General features: G+C 45.8%; 1 protein-coding gene across 19 annotated transcripts in view; it reads left to right on the top strand.

Annotated features, from left to right (window-relative positions):
• Positions 1-21,749, top strand: part of tanc2a (tetratricopeptide repeat, ankyrin repeat and coiled-coil containing 2a) — a 1,428,811-nt gene that overhangs the window by 1,170,896 nt on the left and 236,166 nt on the right. For all 19 annotated transcript variants that reach the window (XR_011937462.1, XM_072486954.1, XM_072486971.1 and 16 more), the window contains one exon: positions 874-1,481. Coding sequence is in view for 18 of the 19 variants with exons in the window: in XM_072486954.1 (XP_072343055.1) it covers positions 874-1,481 (608 nt within the window). In the remaining variant the exon portion in view is untranslated. The remainder of the gene's footprint in view (positions 1-873; positions 1,482-21,749) is intronic.

Genomic DNA, 21,749 nt, shown 5'->3' with positions numbered 1-21,749 from the left:
AACACCTTACTCCCATGCTCTCCTGATAAATACAGGCCCAGTTGACCCAATGATGATAATCCTGCCATTCTAGGAATCAGTCTGGTGAATGTTCACTTGGGGAACCCGATGGGTTTTTACAACAATCCAATAGTTTCATAATTACCATTATAGTACCTTCCATTATGGTACCTTTTTATTCCAAATGTATTTGTTCATTGAATTTAAGTCCCCCAATTGTCATGTGGGGTTGGAACTCATGTCTCCAAATCAGGTCTGGAATTACTCGTCCAGTAATATTACCCTTGCGTCACAGTCCCTTAATAACATTTTTTAAATCAATGCTAGTAGGGATTTCTCCTTGCACAACCAATTCTTTTCCACCCTTGTTGATAGTTGTGTCTATACCGTGATTTCACAGAAGTTGTTGGTCACCATAATAGGCTTTTTGCTTGTTGATGAGATGTAGCAATGGACAGCTTGGCACACAGATGACGGGTGAGTTGCAGAAGATTATTTGCTTAGCAGTAAATCAACAATATTTTCCCAGTAGCAGATCATAAGGTTATCACATTTAAAAATTTTATTGCACCTGCTGTAATAGAAGGCACATGTTGCTGACTTCTTGCACGTTTGCATTTATCCAAAATATTTGAGCTTTGATTTGGGTTCACATCCGAGTTCGATCGTCTTCCTTTATATTCATGGACTCTTAGTGAGAAATGTATTGTCTTCCTACCCTTTTCTCCGTTGTTTGTTTATGTCTCTGCCATTGATGGAGACCATTTAGCTATGGTAATTCTAAATCATCTTTAAGCCTTGTTCTGCTGATGTGATTTCACTCCCATCAAGCTGTTTTACTTTTTCCTGAAGAAAATGTTTTTTTTTTAACAGGAAGTGGCCAAACTCCTTCCATTCCATAAGATATATCTGGACAAACTGGATGTGAATGAGGCAATCGATCAGGACTTACAAGCATACATCCTTCACCGAATCCACAGCAGTCCTGAAATCCAGAACAACATCTCTCTCAATGGTAAAATGGACAACACAACCTTTGGCAAACTCAGTACTCATCTCAAGGCTTTGAGCCAAGGGTCATATCTCTACCTAAAACTGACCTTCGACTTGATTGAAAAAGGGTATTTGGTGCTGAAGAGTTCAAGCTACAAAGTAGTACCCGTTTCCCTCGCTGAGGTCTACCTCTTGCAGTGCAACATGAAGTTCCCTACACAATCATCATTTGAGCGTGTGCTACCACTGCTGAATGTGGCCGTGGCATCCTTGCATCCTATGACAGACGATCAGCTTTATCAGGCAATTAATGCAGGATGTATTGACGGCAGCCTTGAATGGGAAGACTTTCAACAGCGGATGGACAATCTTTCCATGTTTCTGATAAAACGGCGGGATATGACACGGATGTTTGTTCATCCATCCTTTCGAGAATGGCTGATATGGAGAGAGGATGGAGAAAAGACAAAGTTCCTTTGCGATCCCAGGTGAGAAATTGTGACTAACCTCGCTTTTTATGTGAAACTTAGACAATATCCAGAAATTTAACAAATCTTGTGCACACTTTGGATCTATAACTTTTTTTAAACAGCTTGAAACATGATCACATTTGTGGAAATATTATATTCTGACTGCTTGAGAAAACCATCTTGTATCTTGGAACATTATAAACATCAAACATCTAATAAGGTCATTTCTGCTATCATAACTTATACCAGTACAGCATCTTTTAGTTCATTTGTTTTTGGATAATCTTGTTTTAAAGAGTGTTGGATTCATTTTCTAGTGCTAATTGTATTTGAACGGCATGACAATGTAAATTCAATAGTCTGCACCCAGTTCCACTTCAGTAGCCACATTGAAGCACTCAATTTGTCTGCTTTTCGAAACCGCAGTCGATTATATGTACTTATGTAAAAGAGCTGTCTGGTTCTGCCATATGAATGTATTGAAATACATTCATGATCATCTTCCACAATCTGTTTATTTTAGATATGGTACAGTAATTATATATTACATTCCGGGGATAATAGAGTTGGATTATAGGTTCCCATTGTTTGTTTTTTGTAGCAAATGTTCCTGCCTGAGGCTAAAAGCTAAATTCAGAATTAATTTGCATTCATATTTTCAGGGGGTTTGTTTCCCCTGCACATTTCAGATTACCTATATATATTATATATATATATATATCTTATATATTGATTTATATGTATATGATGTATAACATGTATAAAAGATAATTGGAACGGTATTGTTTAAACATTAGTTTGTGCCCATGGAGAATTTTACTATTTTCAACTTTGAGTACGATGACTGTAAGTACAAAAAATAGAAGCCGTTGGAAGAGAGCAATTTTTGAAATAATTGGAAATGTGTGAGCTTTTTCATCTCTCCACCTCATGTTCAGCCTAGGTAATAGAAAATACAAATTAGCAGTCAGCCTCAATCTACCAGTTCAGAAGGTGACAGCTACCAAGGATCACCTCAGTGCAGAACTATCTTCTTTAGTGACATTCCCTAATTTCCACAAGTTTGTTGTGCTTTTAATGGAAATATTCCACTTGACTGCCCTTTTCATTCCTAACTTCCTAATGTTTGCTCAGCTCCCCTGATCTTTGAACCCTTGATCATAGTAAGTAATCTTTGTGATCAGCTTTGTCATTTTTGATTTAATTCATCCATTATCCACAGGACGCTGTAACCACCCTGGCCCTGCTAAGAAATCAGCAGCATATCTTTGTAATTTACCCTGCCCAATAACTGAATGTTAACTCAAGACGCTACTTTGTTTTTTAGGTTTCCCTGTGAGAATATGAATTCAGGTTCCTTAATTTACAAATTATCTTGAACGCTTTAGGTTACCCCCTTTCCTCATTCTGATATTGTGGTTCTGAGATTTTGTTAACTTAATTTCCCTGTGTAACAGGGTGCCTAGGAGAAAGATCAGAAACTGTTCTTGGATCTTATATGTATTTATCTTTCTCCAAGGTACCTTGCATAATAAGTCCACGGAGGCAGAAGTCCCGTCACCAGAATTCCTTTTATTTACAAACCCAACAGCTGAACAAATATGACCATTCAATCTGCTGTCTACACGGGAGTGCCGAGGATCTGACACTCCCTGTTATATACACAGAAAGGGGTTCCCTGATTGGGCCACTAATCAGGGAACTCGTATTCTAATTGACCAATCTCAAAGGACTGGCCTAAGTCATTACACCTTGCAACCCTATTGTTTGAACATTAGTTCAGGGTGGCACGTGCACAGAATGTACTCTAGGTAGGGGACTTCAATGTCCATCAACAAGAGTGACTCTGATCCAACTTAGTTTGCCCCCAGAACACTTGCAATTATTTAGCACCTACTAGTTGATTTCTCATTTACTCATGTAATTCGACTTGTGAATTCTCTTATTCCAGAGACTAGCCATCGACATCAAGGTTCCTGCCATTTATAATTGACAGCTGTGTCTCACTTCACGGTTTGCTTTGAGCCATCCTGTGAATCTGCTGGCTGTGCATAACTGCACTGTGTGATGCTTCATTACGGCAGATGAGTTTTTGATGTGTAATATCTCAATATTTTGAACATGGCCTTTTGGTAGATTGAGCTAAAGATCAGTTTAAAATCAGTAAAATTGATGAATAACTATTATTCTCTTCTCACTGAGTTTTCATGAGAATAATCGATCAGTTCAGAATCTTCTGAACATTGGTTGGTCTTCTCCCAAAAAGCCGCCTTCTTTCTCCACTAATGTACGAGGTGAATACTTCAGTAGTTTGGCTGGTCCAGCTTACTAATTAAATTATCAAAGCTCATTGTATCCTCTTTATAAATCATTGCAATGACCAGTTTTCTCCACTTGTTATGATACTACTTTTTGTGTAAATTCTACCATGACATATGGAAAGTACCTTTCACTATCTCCCCACACCTGCTGGCTGTGACATTTTGACCATGTTGTAGCCACTCTTCTAGTAGCTGTTGTATATCATAACCTTTTACATCCCAAGGGATAGACTATTCAAAGCATTTTTGTCCATGGTAGTTTGCAGAGGTTCTTAAATGTTTTATTTAATCTCTTTTCCAGTTTTATGATTTATTCTATCTAGATGTGTACAGATGGTTTAATTTTTTTTACACAGAGTTGGCTGCAGTGGTGTTACTGGCACTGAATTGGCCTCCTTCTGCCCTGTAAATTCTATGAATGCCATAGGTTGGACCATTACATTCCCTCAGTAACGGTTGGAATATATTGCAACAAACATCATGATGAGTCAGGGCAAAGCAGCCCCATGGTGTTGGGCATTGGATCTGCTTAGTACAGTCTCTCTCTCTCTCCCTCCCCCGGCGCATTTTTCAGCAACTGGAGATGGCCCACCATTGGCTAGTGGCGGGATCTTCCGGTGCTGCTATTGTCAATGGGATTTCCCGGGAAACCTGCGGGGGTGTGCCATCGATGGTACTGGAAAATCTTGCCGACATGAACAATGCAAGATCTCACCCCATATCTATAAATTTTAAAAAGGAAATAGTAGTATAAATGCATGAATGTTTTACATGGCACCAAGAGCACTGTTAGAAATGATCATAATTAGGGCAGCACGGTAGCGCAATGATTAGCACTGCTGCCTCACGCCACCGAGGTCCCAGTTTGATCTCGGCTCTGGGTCACTGTCCGTGTGGAGTTTGCACATTCTCCCCGTGTTTGCGTGGGTTTCGCCCCACAACCCAAAAATGTGCAGGGTAGGTGGATTGGTTATGCTAAATTGCCCCTTAATTGGAAAAAATGAATTGGGTACTCTAAATTTTAAAAAAAGAAGAAATTATCATAATTGTTAAGATAATCCTCTGGGCAACTACTTGCTGATACGGTGTGACATTCTGATTCTATGAAACGCATTTGCTTAACGAGTCAAACATTATAATTAGAAAACGAGGTCAGTCTCTGTGAAACGTGACAGTTGCTTATCATTCTGACTAGTGATTAATGCTCATTTCCTACTCTGCATATTGCTGAAGTGTAATCTCAATCCTGAAAGGCACAAAAATATGCCTTTATTTTAGGCACCAAATAAATATGACTGGCGCAAAAAATGGAAACAGCTACCTTCAGTTTTGCGGTCAAAATCCTGGGACACCCTTCACAGCACTGAGGGAGTACCTGTGTCAGATGGGCTGTGGCTTCCCACATCCTTCACACGGGCAATTAGGAATAGACAATAAATGTTGGCCTTGCCAGCAATATTCACATCCTATGAGTGTTTAAAAAAATGTTCATGGTGTATTATTTTACTGAGGGTGCGTGCTGTTCATATTCTCCCTGGTGTATTATTTAACTCTTGCCTACATTAACACAAAGCTGTTGGTGACATTTATAACTACAAAGATTTACATTTATTTAACACCTTTTTGAGTCTCTTTTTGGAGTTTAAATGCAAGTCTTTCTTCCTGAGAAACATCTCTGTGTTTTGAATTTTTTGAATACAATTGGGTCTGAAGATTCTCTCCGTTGATCTTGTGTGAACTAATTGTGGATAATGAGGTGTCAGAAGCAAGCATCTTGTATAAACCAATAACTCACAGATTGCTGCCAGCTTTCCAGCACCATTGTGTTTCAGTCTAAGTGGCAGAAAATGAACACTTTGCTTAAAGGCTGCATGTTCCCGATATGGAGACCAAAACGGTGCACAGTATTCTAAGTGTGACTGCACGCCCTGTACAATTGTAGCAAATTTTCCTTATTCTCGTACTCCAAATCCTTTGCAGTAAAAGTCAATATGCCACTTGCCCTCTTCATTGCTTTCTACTTATGCATGCAAACATTGCATTCCTTGTAAGAGTGAACCCAAGTAAAGAGAGATGTTGGAGGTGAAAGATGTGGTTGAAGAAAATAAAACTCTACTGGATTTGTCAAACCGATTTCCCTTTCATAAAATCTTTTTTACTCTGCCTAATTTGTATTTTAGAACTCTAGGTGCTGTGGTGATGTGCATCAATGTAAATACACACTCAACCAATAGATCAAGTAGATAGGACACGACCAATAGACATTCACGATACACAAGGAGGTGACACGACCACAGGGGGGCATTACACCAACCCATATATAAAGGATGTGGAGATGCCGGCGTTGGACTGGGGTGAGCACAGTACGAAGTCTTACAACACCAGGTTAAAGTCCAACAGGTTTGTTTCGATGTCACTAGCTTTCGGAGCGCTGCTCCTTCCTCAGGTGAATGAAGACCTCTGGAACAGACCTCTTCATTCACCTGAGGAAGGAGCAGCGCTCCGAAAGCTAGTGACATCGAAACAAACCTGTTGGACTTTAACCTGGTGTTGTAAGACTTCGTGCTGTATATATAAAGGACACCACACACATGATCTGCCTCTTTCCAGTGGAGACAGTCAGTGAGTACAGACACAGGGTTGATTCAATATTACACCCACCACGTGGATTGCAGGAGCTGGTTAATCAGTCTGGGTAGCTATAGTAGGATTAGCAGTAGTGTCGAACCCGAGTAATAGAAATGTAAATAGTTTAATAAACGTGTTGAAGTTATCTCCATGTCTGAACCTTCCTTTGTCAAGTGCACCACAAGGAAGCCGCTTATGTTATACCTACAACATAACAAATCATGGTACCAGTTTCAATCCACATAACCATACCTCAGTGTACAGTGACAGCCAGCAACGATACCCAGTCAAGATGTTCGGGATCCGGGTTCCGCAGCAGCTCCAGTGCCACGGCGATCTCCGCGAAAACTGGCGGGCATTCCGGCAAAAGTTTGAAATCTTCCTGGTGGCAGCTGAACTAGAAGACCTGGCCGACGCTTAAAGGACAGAGCTTCTCCCCACCATAGCTGGTGCCAGAGCAGGAGAAATCTTTTTAAAAATTCAAGTTCTCCAAAGGGCAAAACAGGAGCGACTTCCAGGCAGTCCTGGACAAATTTGTCAAATACTGTGAGGAAAACACACTCCAACCAGCAAGAAAAGGTAAGAGAAGCGCCAGCACTCACCACAATGCCGAGATCCCGGAGCAGAGAACAGTTTTGATCGGCGGCCATCTTTCTAAAGGGTCTGCAGTTGCGCGAGAAGCGCACAGATCGGGAATGTCCTTTTGCGCATGCTTGAGACGCCGTGCATGCGCAATCAGGAAAATGGCCATCGGTAAAGGAATAGCGATCTGCACATGCGCAATCGCTTCCTACACGCTACGTCACATGCGTCATGACGTCAGAGGGCCCGGAACCACTCCCATTTAAAGGGGAAACTTCTCAAATCAAAGAAAAAATCTAGAAAAGCCGTAAAACAACATTCCTTCACCTGGAATTTTACATAGAATTTACAGTGCAGAAGAAGGCCATTCGGCCCATCGAGTCTGCACCGGCTCTTGGAAAGAGCACCCTACCCAAGGTCAACACCTCCACCCTATCCCCATAACCCAGTAACCCCACCCAACACAAAGGGCAATTTTGGACACTAAGGGCAATTTATCATGGCCAATCCACCTAACCTGCACATCTTTGGACTGTGGGAGGAAACCAGAGCGCCCGGTGGAAACCCACGCACACACAGGGAGGATGTGCAGACTCCGCACAGACTGTGACCCAAGCCGGAATCGAACCTGGGACCCTGGAGCTGTGAAGCAATTGTGCTATCCACAATGCTACCGTGCTGCTCCCGGCAGCATTGTGGATAGCACAGCTCAAGGAGATCAGTGCCCGGGACATCGTCGGGGGTAAAGCCGCCCCCCTCCCTTGCCTCATTAAAGGTCCAAACTAACAGCGGGCCCAACAGGTCCATATATTTTTTATAGAGCTCGACCGGGACACCGTCCGGCCCCGGTGCCTTCCCCACCTGCATGCTTCCTATCCCTTTGATCAGCTCCTCCAGCCCAATCGCCAGTCCCGCCACCAGTCCCTCTTCTACCTTTGGAAACCTCAATTGGTCCAGGAAACGGCCCATCCCTCCCTCCTCCCGTGGGGGCTCGGATCGGTACAATTCCTCGTAGAAGTCCCTGAAGACCCCATTGATGCCAACCCCACTCCGCACCACGCTCCCTCCCCTGTCCTTAACTCCGCCGACCTCCCTAGCTGCGTCCCACTTCCGAAGCTGATTCTCCAGCATCCGGCTTGCCTTTTCCCCACACTCTTAGACCGCCCCCTGCACCTTCCTCCACTGCACCTCCGCCTTCCTGGTGGTCACCAGGTCGAATTCGACCTGGAGGCTGCGCCTCTTCCTCAACAATCCTTCCTCAGGCTCTACCGCATACCTCCTGTCTACCCTCACTATCTCCCCCACCAGCCTCTCCCTCTCCCTCCGCTCCTTGTGGACCCTAATGGAGAGCAGCTCTCCCCTCACCACTGCCTTCAGTGCCTCCCATACCATCCCCACTCGGACCTCCCCGTCGTCGTTGGTCTCCAAGTACCTCTCTATACTTCCTCGGACCCGCTCGCTCACCTCCTCGTCCGCCAACAGCCCCACCTCCAAGCGCCACAGCGGGCACTGGTCCCTCTCCTCCCCCATCTCCAAGTCCACCCAATGCGGGGCGTGGTCCGAAATGGCTATTGCCGAATACTCTATATCCTCTACTCTTGCTATCAGCGCGCCTACTCAAAATGAAAAAGTCGATTCGAGAATAAGCCTTATGGACATGAGAAGAATGAAAATTCCCTAGCCCCGGCCTTGCAAATCTCCAAGGGTCCACCCCTCCCATTTGGTCCATAAATCCCCTCAACACTCTAGCCGCCGCCGGCTTCCTACCCATCCTAGACCTGGAGCGATCCAGTGCCGGATCCAACACCGTGTTAAAGTCTCCCCCCATTATCAGGCCCCCCACTTCCAAGTCTGGGATCCGACCCAACATACGCCGCATAAAACCTGCATCGTCCTAGTTCGGAGCATACACATTGACCAGTACCACCCTCTCTCCCCTGCAACTTACCACTTACCATTATGTACCTATCTGCCACAATGCTCGACGCCTCGAACGACACCACCTTTCCCACCAAGATCGCCACCCCTCGATTTTGGGCATCTAACCCCGAGTGAAACACCTGACCTACCCACCCTTTCCTCAGTCTTACCTGGTCTGCCACCTTCAGGCGTGTCTCCTGGAGCATAACCACATCCGCCTTGAGCCCCTTCAGGTGCGCGAACACGCGGGCCCGCTTAACCGGCCCATTCAGTCCCCTTACATTCCAGCTTATCAGCCGGATCAGGGGGCTACCCGCCCCCCTCCCCCGCCGACTAGCCATGACCCCTCCTCGGCCAGCCACGCGCCCGCACCCCACACCCGGCCCGTTCCCCACAGCGGCATACCCCGTCTCGACGACCCCCCCCCCCCCCACTCGCTCCAGCTCCTCTTTGACCTTAGCAGCAGCAACTCGATACCCCCCGGCTAGGACCCATCCTAGCTGGTTTACTCCCCCCATTGCACTTCTGCAAGTCAGCTGACTCCTGCTGACCCCGGCCACTCCCGCCTCCCATTCGACTCCTCCCATTGTGTGGCACACCCTCCTCTCCCGCTCCCCATCCACAGGCTCTCCCCCGCCCCCCTCCGTTCTAAGCGCGGGAAACAATCCTCGCTTCCCCGCCCCCCCCCCCCCCCCCCCCCCCCGGTCTTCGGCAAGGGAAAATAGCCCGCACTCTCCACCTACCAGGCCCCGCCACCAACCAAAACAGTGCCCAACCCGCCCCATCCACCCTCCCCAACCCGAACCTAAAATAGGCATAACATATCCACCGTAGTCCCCAATCGCCCATCCCGACCCTCAGTCTGTGTCCAGCTTCTTGGCCTGAACAAAGGCCCACGCCTCCTCCGGAGACTCAAAATAATGGTGCCGGTCCTTGTAGGTAACCCACAGTAGCGCCGGCTGCAACATGCCAAACTTCACCCCCTTCCTGTGCAGCACCGCCTTCGCTCGATTGTACCCGGCCCTCCTCTTCGCCACCTCCGCACTCCAGTCCTGGTATATCCGAACCTCTGCGTTCTCCCACGTGCTGCTCCTCTCCATCTTGGCCCACCTGAGCACACACTCCCGATCGACGAACCGATGGAACCGCACCAGCACTGCCCGCGGAGGCTCGTTAGCCTTGGGCCTCCTCGCCAACACTCTATGGGCCCCTTCCAGCTACAGGGGCCCCTTGAAGGACCCCGCTCCCATCAGCGAGTTCAACATGGTGACCACATAGGCCCCCACGTCTGGCCCCTCTGGGAGGCCCAGAATCTGCAGATTCTTCCGCCTCGACTGATTCTCCATCTCCTCGAACCGCTACTGCCATTTCTTGTGGAGCGCCTCGTGCGCCTCCACCTTTACCGCCAGGCCTACGGTCTCGTCCTCATTGTCAGAGATCTTTTGTCGAGCCTCTCGGATCGCCACCCCCTGGGCCGTCTGTGTCTCCAGCAGCTTATCAATAGAAGCCTTCATCGGCTCTCGCAGGTCCGTTTTAATCTCTCTGAGGCAGCGCTGGATACCCTCCTGTTGCTCCTCCACCCACTGCCTCCACGCTGTCTGGTCTCCGCCCGCCACCATTTTGTCCTTCCCTCTCTTCTTCAAGTCCTCCACCACCTTTTTTGTCGCCCCGCTCCTATTTAAAGCCATATACTGACGGGGAGATATTATTAACTCCTTCGCACACCGGGAACCATCGAAAAAGTGCCCTTGGGGGCCCTGAAAAGAGCCCAAAAGTCAGTTTTTGCGGGAGCCGCCGAATGTGCGACTTAGCTCCGCATAGCCGCAACCGGAAGTCTCGCGAGGGAATCCTTTTGGCAGTTTTCTCTTCACCAATCTGCCCCAAAAAGTCTGTAGAAACTCCTGAAAAAGGTCTGAGAGTCCGTTCCAGACGGGAGCTGCTGAATGCGCGACCTATTCCTCCATGGCCGCCACCGGAAGCCTCGTCCCCGCTTCTTCAATGGCCTTGGTAGATCTTTTTCACAGTTGTTCCCTCTGCTGCTAGAATTCACCTTTAATAAAGGCCCTCAAGTCAGCTTGCAGCCAGCCTTTAAGCTTGCCCTTCCCCCGCCTGCATGCTGGAAGAGGCTTTGTTTATCCTGCAGTTAAGCCAAATCTTTTACTGTTTCTGCCGGGTCTGGTAACCAAGAGACATACCATTCCTGGGGGACACTGTCGGGGGAATGTTACAGTCTTCTTCCCACACCGGGAAATGTTGAACAAATGCCGTGGGGGCCCTGTAAAGAGCCCAAAAGTCCGTTCCAAGCGGGAGCTACTGAATATGCGACCTAGCTCTGCATAGCCGCACCCGGAAGTCCATCGGCTACCTTAGTTGCTGGACGTCAAATCCGGTTCCCATTCCCCTGCCAATTTAGTTTAAACCCTCCCAAAGAGTACTAGGAAACCTCCCTCCCAGGATATTGTGCCCCCCTGGTTCAGATGCAACCCGTCCTTCCCCAGAATGTGCTCCAATTATCCAAATACCTGAAGCCCTCCCTCCTACACCATTCCTGCAGCCACGTGTTCAACTGCACTCTCTCCCTATTCCTAGCCTCGCTATCACGTGGCACCGGCAACAAACCAGAGATGACAAGTCTGTCTGTCCTGGCTTTTAACTTCCAGCCTAACTCCCTAAACTTGTTTATTACCTCCACACCCCTTTTCCTACCTATGTCGTTGGTACCAATGGGCACCACGACTTCTGGCTGCTCACCCTCCCACTTAAGGATCCTGAAGACACGATCCGAGACATCCCTGGCACCCGGGAGGCAACATACCTTCCGGGAGTCTCGCTCGCGACCACAGAATCTCCTATCTATTCCCCTAACCATTGAATCTCCTATTACTATTGCTTTTCTATTCTCCCCCTACCCTTCTGAGCCTCAGAGCCAGACTCAGTGCCGCTAGGGCCTTCCCCCGGTAGGTCATCCCCCCCCGAACATCATCCAAAACAGTATACTTGTTTTGAAGGGGAACGGCCACGAGGGATCCCTGCACTGTCTGCCTGTTTCTTTTCTTTCCCCTGACTGTAACCCAGCTACTCTTGTCCTGTACCTTGGGTGTGGTTACCTCCCTGTAACTCTTCTCTATAACCCCCTCTGCCTCCCAGATGATCCGAAGTTCATCCAGCTCCAGTTCCTTAACACGGTCTCTGAGGAGCTGGAGTTGGGTGCACTTCCCGCAGGTATAGTCAGCGGGGACACCGGTGGTATCCCTCACCACCCACATCCTACAGGAGGAGCATGCAACTGACCTAGCCTCCATCCCCTCTTACCTTACAGAATATAGCTGCCCTGTGGACCAGCTGGTCCTCTGCCCTCCGACTCTGCTCCCAGTCAGTTGTACGCTCTGTGAACTCCTGGCTCCCTTCTCGCTCTTTGCGGAAATGTAGGAAACTAAATGAAAGGAGCACCTAACTCCCTCAGTCACCAAACTCTCACTGTAACATTCAAATGCACCAAATTCAGCACTTAGTGCAAACAAAGTCTGCACTGCAGGTGGATCACTTTTATACTGTGAATCTCGCCTCTGAAAACTGGCCTAATCCAATTAACTAATTAACAAGCTCCAGCTGCAAGTACCTACAAGTAGAACCTTTGTTTAAAGCTGATTGAAAATTCACCTTTTTCTAAACAAAACAGCAACTTTTAAGTTAATTAAGTAAATAAAAGAAAGACTATTTTTGATAAAAATGAACCCTTATACTCCCTCAGTCACCAAACTCTCACTATAGCACTCAAATGCACCAAATTCAGCACTCAGTGCAAACAAAGCACTGTGCAAGAAGCCATGTGCAAGAAGCCTTCCTCTGACACAAATCCCCTTTCCTCTACTATCCCCAAGACTCTATAGAGGGACTATTGACTTGCAAGCATAGAACGACTAATTATAATGATCCTTTGTCAGCCATGAACATTCATCCTGGAGGATGGAGGTTTGGGGTACAAGTTTGCTACTGAGCACCAGCCGTGCTTCTTGGAGGCATCCAGCTCCCTCCCCTCATCCCTGTCGCTTCACTGCAGGAGATGGAAAATGGCACAGAATGAATGGCAGCTCTCAAACCTTACTGGGAACTCGAGACCCATGAGCTTGGAATAAACCTGCTGCTGAATGAGCTTCACCATAGAGAGGAGAACACAACTGAACACAGTTGATATCCAGTTGCCTTTACTTATTAGGGTGTTAATTAGCCGGCCACTTGCGCTATCTTTCAACTCCATCTACCCAAAAAGACCCTCCTCCCAATTCGAGAGATCTCACTCACGAACTGGGTGGTCAAGGTCAGGTTTGAAAAATGGTGTGCATCACCTTCCAGATTCGGTCCACCAGCTTCTACCCTCCTCGTGTCACCCACCAACTTCTCTCATTGGGTCACCCAAATATCCCCATTTCTCTTTCCTCTGTCACCCTTGAACCTCTCCCCATTATCCTGAACCCTGTCACCTCCACATGCCTTTCCTCCACTCATATCCAACACCCGTTACCACCTCCATGCCCACCCTGACAGCCATCTGTCTTGTCACCCTCCGTAATACACCCCCCCCCCCCCCCCTACAAAACTCTCACCCTGGACCTACCACCCTACCGCAGCCCACTCCTACCTCTGACTGTGACTGTTCCCTTCCATCATCAGCATCCTGAGTTCACCCCCACTGTCGGCACCAACTACCCACCCTATAATTCGCTCTTTCCCACCCCTCTTTCCTGCTTAGCCTCCCATGTCCAGCTTTGGCATTGTTTTTTGCCTCCGGCACTCCATATGAGTGAAGTTATGTGAGATCCCCAAGAAGGCAAAAGAAGCATCTAGTGATTTCAAAGTGATGGAAGAAGTCAAGCTCACCAGTTGCGAGTCACTTATGTACAGTTATAAAACTGTACATTAAAAATTCTTGCTAGCAGTGAACGTAATTTAGAGGGGGAGCTTTTTTTTCTTTTTTTTTAAATTTAGAGTACCCAATTATTTTGATTTCCAATTAAGAGGCAATTTAGTGTGGCCAATCCACCTAACCAGCACATCTTTGGGTTGTGGGGGTGAAACCCACACAGACACGGGGAGAATGTTTAGACACGGGGCTGGTTTAGCACACTGGGCTAAATAGCTGGCTTTTAAAGCAGACCAAGGCAGGCCAGCAGCACGGTTCAATTCCCGTACCAGCCTCCCCGAACAGAGGCTGGAATGTGGCGACTAGGGGCTTTTCACAGTAACTTCATTGAAGCCTACTTGTAACAATAAGCGATTTTCATTTCATTTTCATTCATGTGCTAACTCCACACGGACAGTGACTCAGGGCCAGGATTCGAACCTGGGTCCTCAGTGCCGTAGTCTCAGTGCTAACCACTGCACCATCGTGCTACCCTTGGAGTGTGAGCTTATTGATGGTGAGGTGGTGCTTCAATGAGCATGCATGAGACACTAATGCATACAAATGGGATTCCCGATATTGTTTACCAGGAAGCTCAACCTGCTTTTGACCCACCTTGAAACTTGGGAGAACGGTTTATTCCGCCCCCGGGAAACAGATTTTTTGCCTCCTGCCAAATTAAGTGCCCTTGCCACCACAATTCCTGGAAGATTCTGCCCAAAATATTTGTTTAGCATGTCTGTCAATTCCTTATTCCCCATTATAATTTTCCCGAACTCGGCCTGTAAGGGACCCACACTTACTCTCACATACTCTCTCCCTTCCCTCCTGATTTTATATACTTGCTGAAGTTCTTACAATTTGTTTTCATATTTTCTGCTAATGTATTCTCGTATTCTATTTTCTCTGTCTTTACCAATTTTCTTGTCTTCCTTTGCTGGTTTCTAAAACTCTCCCAATCCTCACTTACTTTTTTATTTGGAAGCATTATAAATATCCTTTAATCTATGAACTTTTTGAATGTATATGGAATTGGCAGCATATACACAAGTGTTTTAGCCTATTTAACTGTGGGACATACATCCAAGCTGAACACTATTTTACCCAGAGTTTATAATTGAACATTCAGCAGGGCACTGGACAACCAGTTGTTTTTTCTTCTAAGGTTCAGGACACTGACTCTCATTAGTAACGCTGCACTGTCACCTGTCCCAGCAACTAATTCAGCAAATTTGCATTTATGTATTTTTTTTTTAACATCATAGATGTTCTCAGGATTTTGAGGAGGAACTGAAAATAGAAACTAAATCTGTATATTTCAGAACTGTATGATAAAACACAATGATTCCCCATTGATGGTGGTTCCTATTTAAAGAAAAAATAATTTCAGCTCAGAATTTGGACTTATGAAGTTACTAATGAAAGCAGTTCAGCTAAAGCTAGACCATTGCTTTCCAGTGAAATTGTAGAAATATTGTATTTCTGCTTATGCGATAACGTGTGTCAGAATCTATAGAGACTGAAAGCACAGCTGAATGGGACAGATATTCTAGGTATTGATTTGTAAGGATAGAATCCTTTGGTACTTTTCCCATCCCACAGATGGGCGGAATGTTTTAATTGTATAATATGCTGGATTGAAAGAATGAGAATAATTGCATCTACAATGAATGACATGTAGCCCTACATTTTAAAATCTCAACATGATGCTTCCCACTAAAATTGGGGTGCGCTGTGATAGCAAGTCTGCCGAAGAAACAAAAAACCAGTTGTGTTGGACAAGCTGAAAAATCGACACACTCTTCTAAGATGACGTTGAATGGAAAAGTAGAGAGACAGGCCTCAGGTGTTCAATCCGAACCATTAATAAAGCGCTGATGTGTAATCACTGGCTTCTACATTTTCCGCTGATGAGTATTAACAGTCAAGACTGAATGCAGGTGTGATCGCTGAGCCATGGAGTGACTGACTCACATTGAAGCAGATGGCAGCAGGAAAAATAATTTCAATAATATTGAAACATGAATCTTGTGGTTAGTCACATGTCCAGTGACTTTCCAGTTCTGTGTGTTCAGCGTATGACCCTAAAGCCTAATTCCAGAACTTTTAACCCAAGAAAGATGATGCAATTGAGTCAGAGAATCATGACGACTCAGAACGAGGCCATTCGGCCCATTTGGTCCAGGTCGACTCTCTGCAGAACAATCCATCCCATTCCCTTACTCTATCCTTGTAAGTCATAAGATCTCCCTTATGCCTACCCAATTTCCTTGTGAAATCATTGATCATGTCCACTTCCACCACCTGAGCTCTAGATTTTTTTCCCCTTCTGTTTGTATTATCAAAAAAAAACTCCAAAACCATACACCTCATCAAAAGCCAAGACGAAATAGTAGATGTTTTTTATCCCAAGCAATCGCAAGCCATTATGTTAGTCGAAATCAATATAGTTGATTCTATGTATTGCCTGGAATTGCTATTGAGGGTACAATAATGGCCTGCCCAGTTCATTAACTAAAGTCCACAAAGCAAAAAGGTAGAATTTTCCTATAGTTGTCTGTAAGTATATGGGTATTCATTGAATTAATGTTTGATTGAAGCATTGCATGAGGAGGTTTTTCAGATGTATTTTCTTATCTTAAGACTCAATTTATGCAGGGTAACCATTTATCATTCATTACTATTTTGTTAGGCAGTCAGAATGTGGCTCGTTCTGGCACAGCGAGCTGATGCATGACTATAAACTAAGATACAGATCTCCATAAAAATAGGTTTATAGCCATCCCGATGAATTAATTTACAGGATGTGGGCATCGCTGGTTAGGCCAGCATTTATTACCATCCCTAGTTGCTCTTCAGAAGGTGGTGGTGAGTTGCCTTTTTGAACTACTGCAGTCCCTGAGGTATAGGTGCACCCACAGTGCTGTTAGGGATTCCAGAATTTTGCCCCAGCGACAGTGAAGAACGGAGACATACTTCCAAGTTAGGGTGGTGAGTGACTTGGAGGGGAACCTCCAAGTGGTGGAGTTGCCAGGTATCTCTGCTCTTGTCCTTCTAGTTGGTGTTGTTTGTGGATTTGGAAGGTGCTGCCTAAGGAACCTTGGCAGGTTACTGCAGTCAACTTGTAGATGGTGTACATGGCTGATCCTGTTCGTGGTGGAGGGTTTGAATGGTTGTGGAAGGCAGAGCAGTCAAGCGGGCTGCTTTTTCCTGGATGGTATCGAGCTTCATGAGTGTTGTTGGAGCCACACTCATCCAGGTAAGTGGAGAGTATTCCATCACACTCCTGACTTGTGCCTTGTAGATGGTTGACAGGCAGCACGATAACATGGTGGTTAGCACAATTGCTTCACAGCTCCAGGGTCCCAGGTTCGATTCCCGGCTTGGGTCACTGCCTGTGCGGAGTCTGCACATCCTCCCCGTGTGTGCATGGGTTTCCTACGAGTGCTCCGGTTTTCTCCCACAGTCCAAAGATGTGCAGGTTAGGTGGATTGGCCATTCTAAATTGCCTTTGGTGTCCAAATTGCCCTTAGTGTTGGGTGGGGTTACTGGGTTATGGGGATAGGGTGGAGGTGTGGGCTTGGTTAGGGTGCTCTTTCAAAGAGCCGGTGCAGACTTGATGGGCCGAATGGCCTCCTTCTGCACTGTAAATTCTATGTTTCTATGCTTTGTTGGGGTTGGGTCGGACAGGAGGTGAGTTACTCCGTGTAGGATTCCTAGCCTTTGACCTGCTTTGGTAGCCACAGTATTAATATGGCTAGTCTAGTTCAGTTTCTGATCAATGGCAACCCCCACTACCCCACCCAGGATGTTGATTATGGGGGGATTCAGCAATGGTTAAAGCTATTGAATGTCAAGGTGTGATGGTTAGATCCTCTCTTGCAAGAGATAATTATTGCCTGGCATTTGTGTGTCAAGAATGTAACGCCACTTGTCAGCCCAAGCCTGGTTATTGTCCAGGGCTTGCTGCATTTGGACAAGGACTGCTTCTTTACCTGAGGTGTCACGAATGGTGCTGAACATTGTGCAATCATCTGAGAACATCCCCACATCTGACCTTATGATGGAAGGGAAGTCATTGATGAAGCAGTTGGAGATGGGTTGGGCCTGGGACACTATCCTAAGGAATTCCTGCAGTGATGTGCTAGAGCTGAGATGATTGATCTCCAACCACCACAACCATCTTCCTTTGTGCCAGGTATGACTCCAACCAACAGTGTTTTCCCCCTGATTCCCATTGACTCCTGCTTTGCTCGGGCTCTTCAATGCCATCCTCGGTTAAATGCTGTCAAGGGCAGTCACTCTCACCTCACCTCTGGAATTCAGCTCTTTTGTCCATGTTTGAACCAAGGCTGTAATGTGGTCAGGAACTGAGTGACCCTGGTGGAACCCAAACTCCGTGAGCCGGTTATTGCTGAGTAAGTGCCATTTGATAGCACCCTTGGTGACTCCTTCCATCACTTTGATGATGATGATGGAGAGTGGACGGATAGGGCGGTAATTGACTGGGTTGGATTTGTCCTGTTTTTTAAGTTTACAGGACACACCTGGGCAATTTTCCACATTGCCGGGTAGATGCCAGTGTTGTAGCTGTACTGGAACAGCTTGGCTAGGGGTGCGGTAAGTTCTGGAGCACATGTCAGGGTGGTGAGTGACTTGGAGGGGAACCTCCAAGTGGTGGAGTTGCCAGATATCTGCTGCTCTTGTCCTTTTAGTTGGTGTTGTTTGGGGGTTTGGAAGGTACTGCCTAAGGAACCTTTGCAGGTTGCTGCAGTCAACTTGTAGATGGTGTACACGGCTGCTATTGTTCGTCGGTGGTGGAGGGCTTGAATTTTTTCAGGGCCCTTAGCCTTTGCAGTATCCAATGCCTTCTGCCGTTTCTTGATATCATGTGGAGTGAATCGTATTAGCTGAAGACTACCATCTGTGATGCTGGGGACCTCTGGAGGAGACTGATATGGATCATCCACTCGGCACTTCTGGCTGAAGATTGTTGCAAATGCTTCAGCCTTGTCTTTTGCACAGATGTGCTGGGCTTCTCCATCATTGAGGATGGCGATATTTGTTGAGCCTCCTTCCCGAGTGAATTGTTTATGGTCCACCGCCATTCATGGTTGTATGTGGCAGGGCTACAAAGCTTAGATCTGATGCGTTTGTTGTCGAATCGCTTAGCTCTGTGTATTACTTGCTGCTTTTGCTGTTTGACACACAAGTAATCCTTTACCAGGTTGACACTTAATTTTTCGGTATGCCTGATATTGCTCCTGGCATGCTCTCTTACACTCGTCAATGAACAGGTTGATTCCCTTGCTTGGTGGTAATGGTAGAGTGAGGGATATGTCGGGTTAGGAGGTTGCAGATTGTGGTTGAGTGCAGTTCTGCTCTTGTTGGCCCCCCAGCGCCTCTCGGGTGCCCAGTCTTAAGTTGCTAGATCGGTTCTATCCCATTTAGCACAGTGGTAGTGTCACACACCACGACGGAGAGTATCCTCAATGTGAAGGTGGGACTTTCCCTCCACAAGGACTGTACGGTGGTTTCGCCTACCAATACTGTCATGGACAGATGCATCTGCAGCAGGCAGGTTGGTGAGGATGAGATCAAGTATGTGTTTCCCTCTTGTTGGTTCCCTTACCACATGCTGCAGACCCAGTCTAACTGTTATGTCCTTTAGGACCCGGCTAGCTCAGTCTGTGGTGGTACTACCAAGCCACTCTTTGAGATGGAAATTGAAGTGCCCTATCCAGAGAATATTCTGCATGCTTGCCACCCTCCGTGCTTCCTCCAAATTGTGTTCAACATGGAGGAGTGCAAAATATTTTCCATTCATTACATTACATGTAAAGGTACAGAGGTTGATGATTACTAGCACTGAAACCAAGTTGGAAAATTCAGGAGAATAGTGTTCCTCATTCAATAGCTTCATTATATGTTATTATGTAATGCCTGCTTTGATTTATTTTCATCACTTCTCAATATAGCTATTATGGTTGGCATTTCAATATAAGTAATCCATTGCTTAAAGTTGCAGTGTCACAAGCAGAATGAATCATTGCAGCTAATCATAATTGTTCATGTTCGAAAGTCGCATCCGTCCAGACTGTGCATACTATTGCAGAAATAATTATCCTTTCTCCCATTGTGGTACCAAGGCATTTAAAACCAGTGTAAACCACAATATAGCATAAAGGAATTCTAAGCATTTTGAAATTGAAAATTGATTGAAAGACTTTTGAGGATAGTTTCACTGTCATCTGAAGTATAAGAAAATCAAGATGGCGTTTATTGAACAATAAATTTTAAAACATTATTTGCACTTCAAGCACATTGCTTGCTTTCTCATATTCAGGATTGAATTATTACTATCTATCTCTTCTATAAACATTCACCTCCTTTACTTTTATTTGGTCTACCTGCTAGCCAACACTCAGCTGTGCCATCTGGTCTCAAACCTTTACCAATATTGTTCAGTAATCAGTTAGTAAAGGATGAGAAATAGCAGTGTAGAATAGCTGGCTGTCAGTGTAGGATGATGCATGACTGAGATTGAAAACTTACCCTGTGGGAAATACCCCTGCCATAATTTTTTATGGTAATGTAGCTATTTTGTAAAACATTAAATGTGTAGCTCAGAATTTATTGGTAATAATGAAAGCTTATTCTCAAATGTTTGTATCAAAACATTTTTTGTTTTACAGTAATCTGACAGCATTCCACAGTCTAATACCCACACTGCCGGTCCCAAATAGCAAGGAAATAATTTTTCAGCAGATGTGTAGAGTAGTGTCACATTTAGAACTCCTTACGTTTGGATTATGTTTTAGGTTTTTTATGCAGTTGGTACATTTTCAAAAGCTGGGTTGGAATTTGGTCTGGAATCTGATGGAGCTCTAGAACAAAGTGAATAGACATAGAATATAGAATACAGTGCAGAAGGAGGCCATTCGACCCATCGAGTCTGCACCGGCTCTTGGAAAGAGCGCCCCACTTAAGCCCACACCTCCGCCCCATATCCGTAACCCAGCAACCCCACCCAACTGCTTTAGACCCAAGGGCAATTTAGCCTAGCCAATCCACCTAATTTTGAACATTACCTCATAGCTGCAGTCATGCACCCCTGTTGCACTAATAGCCACAGCTACTCTATGAATAAATTAACTGTGGGCAGCATGGCGGGGCAGTGGTTAGCACTGCTGCCTCACGGCGGTGAGGTCCCAGGTTCGATCCCGGCTGTGGGTCACTGTCCGTGTACAGTTTGCACATTCTCCCCGTGTTTGCGTGGTTTTCGTCCCACAACCCAAAGATGTGCAGGCTAGGTAGATTGGCCACGCTAAACTGCCCCTTAATTGGAAAAAAATTAATTGGGTACTCTAAATTTATTTTTTAAAAAGAAGAAATTAACTGTGTTATAAACATAGTTCTGTGTTCAGAGCTCTCACGGCAGATCAAATTTTGCAGAATCTATTAATGTAAGACAAGCTACTAATTATCACTGTCATTTTGTGACCCATCCAGGTCACTTGTTTGACATACTGAAAGGAGGATACTTAAAGTGTACATGGCAATTCCCTTGAATTAGAGTGAGCAGATATTCTTCACCATAAATTGTCTCAATTCTGGTTTACACAATAGTGTACTTCATGGTTTTTAATGTCCACTTCACTCCATTTTTCTGAAGTGGAAATCGACTACTTGTCCATATTGCACCCACATGGTCACTACCCAAATGTAACCACAGGATGTATGAGCAGAAAGTAGGAGCGGCACGATGGCACAGTGGTTAGCACTGCTGCCTCACAGCGCCAGGAACCCGGGTTGGATTCCGATCTCTGGTGACTGTGTGGAGTTTCTACATTCTCCTCTGTTCGGCCCACTGACAATGCCCTGCCTTTCAATGAGACCATGATTGATCTGATATGATAATCATCAACATAACCC

The sequence above is a fragment of the Scyliorhinus torazame genome, chromosome 21, assembly GCF_047496885.1.
Source record: "Scyliorhinus torazame isolate Kashiwa2021f chromosome 21, sScyTor2.1, whole genome shotgun sequence".
NCBI lineage: Eukaryota > Metazoa > Chordata > Chondrichthyes > Carcharhiniformes > Scyliorhinidae > Scyliorhinus > Scyliorhinus torazame.
The sequence above is the reverse complement of the archived record's forward strand: the minus strand, read 5'-3'. Positions and strand labels throughout refer to the sequence as shown.